General features: G+C 37.5%; 1 protein-coding gene across 2 annotated transcripts; it reads left to right on the forward strand.

The window, feature by feature from the left end:
* The first annotated feature begins 246 nt into the window (after nt 1-246).
* LOC107708902 (homeobox protein Dlx4b-like) lies at nt 247-6,296 on the forward strand. 2 transcript variants are annotated; one of them, XM_016513264.1, is made up of 3 exons: nt 247-874; nt 1,708-1,901; nt 5,865-6,296. In XM_016513264.1, the coding sequence occupies exons 1-3, from the start codon at nt 526-528 to the stop codon at nt 6,114-6,116; spliced, it is 795 nt and encodes a 264-aa protein (XP_016368750.1). In that variant the 5' UTR covers nt 247-525; the 3' UTR covers nt 6,117-6,296. The 2 variants fall into 2 exon arrangements, with proteins under 2 accessions (XP_016368750.1, XP_016368751.1); XM_016513265.1 differs by having other exon boundaries at nt 247-847.
* Nucleotides 6,297-7,449: the final 1,153 nt, after the last annotated feature.

The raw sequence follows: 7,449 nt of genomic DNA on the forward strand, positions 1-7,449 counted from the left end.
TTAATATAAGTTGCTTCGTTATTTTATGTTTTATGGTCGTTGGTTGCAGATTGTATAGCCTAATCGTAAAAATAATTCATTTATTTCTATTATTAATATAATACAATACAATAAAGGTTGTGTTTAATTTGAAGATCATTATTATGTGATATGATCGATATCAGGGCCCAGCATAATTCGATAGCAAATGCTCATCAAGTTCATTTAGCGCTCACGTGTCGCGTGACACACCAATCAACGCGCGCTCTCGCGGAGCGCGAGTCAGTCAGAAAAACGCAGGACCGCGAGACCGAGGTGACTTGGATATTGCGGCGGTTTTGTCATGATTTGAACAAGATAAACTCGTTTTCACCTATGAGATTCACTGTAGTGACTTTGGGAAATAGGTTTTCATTTAGAAATTCGTGGTTGTTTGTTTTGTCCCAGGTTATTTTGGGATGGGTCCGGTTCAAGGGCTTTTTCGTGCACAGTGAACGTTCAATGCAGCACTCAGACCATCGTCGGGCTTTATGGACTTGACTGTTAATGATGTCTATGAGTTTCATGCCTGATACGCTGAATAGTTCAGATCCTTCCAAATCAGCATTTTTAGAGTTCGGCCACGGACTTGCAACCAACCAGCAGCATTTATCCGGATTCGCACACAATATTTACCCAGTACATGGATTGCACGCAGGCGGACACCGTCAGCACGATGCTCCCTACCCTTCCACCGCGTCCCATTACAGTCGGCCGCTGGGATACGCCTACCCCGGGCCGGTGAGCGCTCCTGCTCCGGGTGCTTACATGCCTTACCAGCCAAACAACCACAGCAGTACTTTGGCGCACACGAGAGCTGAGGAAACGAGTGAGTATCTTCATAAAACATCAGAATGTGAGGTTTCGACGTGTTTCCTAAAAGATTCTGCATGTTTGCTAATGCATTTTTTCTATAGAAAATGTAATGGAAATAAAGAAGTACTTTATGCAGGCGTGTTTCATTATTTGATTAATGTCTGCCATGGCTTATGCCTAATACATATTTATTGCATTTATAGCAGTAGCTAAATTAATGCGCACAGCATTTTAAATAAATACCAGATTCACACACACACACACACACACACATATGGTCTAATTAATTTTAAAGACCAAGAGTTACAGTGAACTCGGGTAAATCAGTTGCAAATGGCAAACACAACAAGTGTGTGTATTGCAAGGCCCTGATCTTTTATTTTAACAACTTTCTTGCAAAAATGTGTTTTTCTTTCTTAAGCTTATTGGAGGGATTTGTGTTTTTAAGCTTACTTAACCTCGTTTTTCCTGGTGGGCCTCAAACTTGATTTAAAGGCAACATTAAAACGTTTAATTCTTATACGTAACGTAAGGCTATTCTTAGAGACAATAAAATTAATATCGAGATAAACATTGCACATTGTAGCAATTCATCGACAGAGCTACACAAACGTAAATTTAACTTTAAAGCGACGTTAATTATGGTTTCCTGATCTTAAATGATGACCCATTAATGTTCCCCCTGAAACACCTGATAAATCTCCTATTTGGCCATTGTAAATCAAACAGACAGTTACAGCTCTTTAGTGCGTCATAATTTACGAGTTCTCTCACAGAGTAGGCTAGTAGCCTAACCTGCTTGTTTGAAGACATTTATCCAAAGCGTTTACTGTGTCATAACGCTGTCGTTTTATTTCGTTTGCATGCCTGAAGACCACGAAAAGCCAGCGGTCATTGAGAATGGTGAACTTCGCTTTAATGGCAAGGGGAAGAAGATCCGCAAACCGCGAACCATTTACTCCAGTGTTCAGCTTCAGGCGCTGCACCAGTGCTTCCAGCAGACCCAGTACCTCGCGCTGCCCGAGCGAGCCGATCTAGCCGCCAAACTGGGACTAACGCAAACGCAGGTAAATGTCCAGCATCTCCACTTCTGTTTGGGACCATACAACTGCAGCATGTTCTTCCTGATCGGTATGAGGCCTAGTCTTCAGTTAGTAGTACGGCAGGACGAATTGCACATTTCTGAGAGCAGATGCGGAACAAGATTATGGGTTTGGCTACATTTTATTAGGTTATATACAGTATGATCTTTTGAAGAACCTCAGGGTGACGTCGGCATAATGGCATTTGTCATTTGCCCAGCTAACGGGGAACGTTCTACGTTCTGGCAGTGTTCGCTCAAAGTTATGAACAAACGTAACATTAATAGAACGTTCGTTCTGTTATCTAATGTTCTCAAAACTTTAGCACAAAAACATTATCTGTACATCATTCCTGTGATGTTTTTCTGAAACCCTTTAAGTTGAATGTTCTTCTAACATTCTTTTACATTTTAAGTTTCAGAACGGTCAGAGAACATTCAAAAGTAACGTTCCCATATATGCAAAATGATCAAATGGAATTTCCCTTAATGACGTTTTTAGAGAAAAAAAAAGTTTTAAGAACATTTTAAAAACGGGACGTTTTGAATTTTCATAACTTAATGTTTGCAAAAAGCTCAGAACATATTATAGAACATATTTTGTTAGCTTGGTGGGCGCCCTTCTGGGACCACTGGGAAACCTAATTTGTTAAGAAATGTGCATTTTAGCATTTTTCCATTTTATATGTTGTTTTAGGGTTGTCTCAAAAATATTTAGACACCTCACTGATCATATAAATTTAAAGGATTATTATTAATATTATAAAGTAACTGCTTTAAAGGCAAAATATCAAAACGAGTGGGATTTATAAAGAAATAACACCCTTACAAAGAAAACAAACTTTTGTTAGCTTTGAGATTATTTGGTTATTGAAAAGTATTTGTACACTTGGAATATATTCATACACTCTCAGAAAAAAAGGTACAAAAGTTGTCACTGGGGCGGTACATTTTCAAAAGGCACACTTTTGTATCTAAAGAGTCCATATTGGTACCTTAAAGGTACATATTAGTACCTAAAGTGTACATATTAGTACTTAAAATTTACAAAAGTGTACCTTTTGAAAAGGTACTGCCCCAGTGACAGCTTTTGTACCTTTTTTTCTGAGAGTGTAGTTAATGTTGATGTGATGAACTATGCTTGTGGTTACTCTGATAGGACGCCTGTGTGAACTTGAGAGGACTTAATACATTCACTAAAAATCACCAAAACCCCATTTGATTTAAAGTGAACTTACTTCTGTGATAAAGGTCTAGTGTAACTTGCAACTGCAAATGCCATTTGGTTTGATATTTTAATACAATCAAATGCATGCATTCTTGTGAGGCTCAAGTGCTGAAATACCTGCAAATCTATCTGAAAGTAATTACGCTGAGGTGAGGCTTTAACTCCGTATCGTACTGGATGAGACCATGATGAGTCAGTCATTGCTGGTTTCTGAGCATTTATGTGCTTTGTGTCATGTAGACGCAAGTAGGCTGATTTGTTTCAGTATTGTTAAAGCTAAGTGAGGATTTCATTTAATCCGACCTTTACTTTAATTTTTAAGTTAGCACACTAGACTCACTTTCTCTAGTGTATTTTAGCAAAACCCATCTGCTATCCCATTTTAAATATCCCATTTGCTCAGTGTGTATGTTTTGAATGCGTTCTCTTAGGGAAAGCTAATTGATTTATAAGTCATATGCCTGTGCTTGCTATGTTGATGTCACGCCCATTAATGAGTTCCTGTTGGGTGGTGTTTTGGACATTGATTTATTTTTATAAATCCCTCTTGTTGACACACACATACAGGAATGAACAGTAAAATATTGATGCATGCATCAGAAATGTGTATGAGTGTGGAAATAAAATGGAAACCAAACATAAGCCTGGGTGCAGCTATATTGCCCATGGCATACATAGTGTAAGCCTTCCCATCATTCTTGCTCGGTTTTTCATTCACAGCCTTCCTTCTTCGTTTCTTTCCCTCCCTCTCCATTTACGTTATACACTTGCTGCCCTGCGTGTGACAGGTTGCACCACATTTTCGGCCATGGAGAATGAGTTCAGTCTGTCTCTCAGCTATAAGGAGTTTCCTGTCTGATTACGGCTTGGTTTTCATCAAAGCGCATCTAAGTGTTCCTGTCATAGGTTGACGAATGCCTCTCACATTCACCTCAGACAGTGGTTGCAAACGCATAATTCAAACCTACTACAGTGATACAAAGTGTATGCAATATTGGCGGCAACGATTTGAAATCCAGAGCATATATAGGTGCCAGCTTCCATTTGATCCATAAATGTGATTGAAGGCACATAAACAAGTGCCACACAGCACACGCTTTTGGCTTTTCCAAGTCCCTCCTTGCACATATAACATAGGTCTGGAATCCATCACCTCACCATGAAAGCTGTTTGGCAAACCGATCTTTGGAAATAAAACAGAAAATCCTTTTTACGCGTGTTTATTAAATCTGTTGACAGCCAAACTAATAACATTGTGTAAAAACCCATTGCATAGCTGTTGATTGTCTGAGGTTATGGAAACTCCTTTAGGTGGGCTCTCTGACTCAGCCTTGCAGTGTGGCTTCGTGCAGGCGTTCAGCTGAATTCTTCCGAAGGCACAATTTCGGGTCTCGCTCTCCAAGGTGTTTCTAAATTGAGTGCACATTCTGGCAAAGGAACCGTAAACTCCCACATCATTAAAGGACACTTCTCAAACATTTGTGTGCCAATGTATTCGCAGTGAAATAAATGCATTTAAAGCTATAAGTTATATTGTAATTCCAGAATACTCTCCCCACCATAACCATCTGTTCATACATTAAAATAAATCAACAAGTTTTAAAACCACAGGTGAAAATTTAACCAATAGATATTAGTAACAGTACATTAAGAAAGTTGTTTTGTGTTTTCTGACATGTTGTTTAAGTATGCAAATTAGGCATTATTTCTGAAATCTGAATTAATTTCCAGAAGAGAAATGTGAACATTTATATTTCATTTTGTTGACATATTAGAGCCAAAGATTTTAACTGAGGGGATTTGAATATCAATTTTGATCACTCCTTATATCAGAAAATACAGAAACTGTTTTTAAAGTAAAATATATATAAATATGTATAACAGTAAATTTTATAATAACAGTATATTATATAAATCCAATGAATGAACAAACCCCTCTGTAAAAACCTTCAGAATATAGATAGGAATAAAACTGTCACGTTTGGTGTATGTAAGTGCTGCTGAAGTGAGTAAATAATGACAGAATTTTTTTGAGCAGTGCATGAAAAAATAGTTTTGAGGGATAGTTAACTCAAAAATGACAAATCTGTCATCATTACATCATCCTCAAGTTGTTCCAAACCTGTATGAGTTTCTTTGAAAATGTTGGTAGTAACCATTGACTTCCATTTATATTTTTTCCATACTATGGAGGTCAGTGGCTACCGGCAACTGTTTGGCTACCAGCATTCTTCAAATGATCTTCTTTTATGTTCAACAGAAGAAAGAGACTTCTACAGGTTTGAGGATGAATAAATTATGAGAGAATTTTCATTTTTGAGTGAACTATCCCTTTAAATATTTGTGGGTGGCTTTAGCATCAATATGTACTAACTCCAATGCTAAATGTATTTCTGATTATTTTATCAGAATCTGCCAAACAAGCTCTCTGGAAGTCATTTCAGTTCAACAAAATTTCAACCTATTTTTTACGCTGTGATTGTTGTTGTCAGACACATGCTTCACTGCCTTCATAAAAATGGCAGGGCGGAACAATTGCTTAGTACGTGTGTAATGAAACGCAGCAATGTCACTGAGTCCGTTTCAACAAAGACTGTTCAAGCTGTCAATATCATAAAAAAATAGACCTCTGATGTCTTAAAAGCGATTGTAAAAAAAATGTGGCCTCCGTTTTTGTTGCAAGTATTTTAATGTTCTTTTTTTCTGTTCTGTTTACTGAAGGTGAAAATATGGTTCCAAAACAAGCGCTCCAAGTATAAGAAGATAATGAAGCATGGCTCCAGTGGACCTGAAGGGGAGCTGCTTCACACCACCTCCTCATCCTCTCCTTGCTCTCCGGGTCTGTCTCAGCTCTGGGAGGCCTCTATGGCCAACAAAGTGCCACCCATGCATCCCAGCAATTATATGAACAATTACGGGCACTGGTATCCCCCGCACCACCAGGATCCTGTGCCCAGACCTCAGATGATGTGATTGAAATCGGGAAAACAGAGCCAGAGAGACTCCATTCCGTGTTGACACCTGTCTAACCTGTGAAGGTGCTTTCCTTTACGGTGTTCATGTGTTTTAGTGTGTTTGAAAGGACTGTGTTTTACTCCCACTGACTCCCATGTTATAATTCAGTAGCTTTTCAACTTTTTCAGATCTTTTACAATGTGCTTGTAATAAAGGATTTATGAAAAGACCAAAGTGTTGCTGTTTTGTGAATGATTTATAGAAATATTTAGAATGTCGATATTTAAATTACGATGTCGGTAGAATGGAGGTAATAACGCTTGTTCTCGGTTTAAGAAGGTTTGGTACAAATAACATGGTACATAGCTTATTCAAAACCATATGAACGGCAATTTTAATAATATTGTTAATAATAAACGCGAGGGAAAATAGATATATGAAGGCCTGTAAATTAGCGTTCTGGAATAAATGAAGCAAAAATAGCACAGAATGAGATTGTCGAGATTAAACGAAGCTGCCAAAATATGTAATTGCTGCAGTTATATCAATACATCATTTATAAATTTACAGATGTCCATGTTGTTGAAATTTTGCGTTTTCCCCGTTGTCCAGGTGTGGGAAAATGAGAGGTTGAGATTTATGAATTATTTATGATCAAGGCACTTGAATGTAAGATGATCTGTTTTTATTCGCCTCTGACTAGGATTTTTTTTTTTTAAATATTTAAAGAGATTTATTTTTAAACATCGTGTCACCTGAAGCACGTTATTTGTCGGGTTTTGTCCGCTTGTTATTTTACTTTCAATATGAATTGAATTGTGACTTGTTTTAAATGATCCTATGATTTTGTATAGAAATTTCAGATTGTATCTCATACAAAACCACTAACATTTTAGTACTTCAAACATCGGATGCATAAGAGAACATCCACACACAAAAATTCAGACCTTGGACTTTCAGGTCCAGAGGGTCAAAATGAATTTAATTTTGGAAATATTTGGAAATATTGCCCCAGAGTCTTATTTTCAATGTTGCTAATCGTTCTGCTTTTTGCAGAAATAAATTCCGCGAACAGCTGGATAGATGAGCTAACAGCCGAATTATGAATAACCAATAACAGTTAGATGCTCATTGCAGCAGAAAAGTTGGGTTTTGACGTCTGTGTTTCTATTCAAATACCCTTGAGGTTTGACACAATCTGTATTGTATAAAGCACTAAATAAATAAAGGTGACTAAGTCTAAGTCTAATTACAGGTTTTTAGGTCTTTGCAATGCAAAAATGCATCAATATTAAAAGCAATGTACTGATTAAAGATCATGAACCATCACAAAATAAAGGGTGCTGTTTTT

The sequence above is a fragment of the Sinocyclocheilus rhinocerous genome, unplaced genomic scaffold (assembly GCF_001515625.1).
Source record: "Sinocyclocheilus rhinocerous isolate Xijiao unplaced genomic scaffold, SAMN03320098_v1.1 scaffold24, whole genome shotgun sequence".
Taxonomy (NCBI): Eukaryota; Metazoa; Chordata; class Actinopteri; order Cypriniformes; family Cyprinidae; genus Sinocyclocheilus; species Sinocyclocheilus rhinocerous.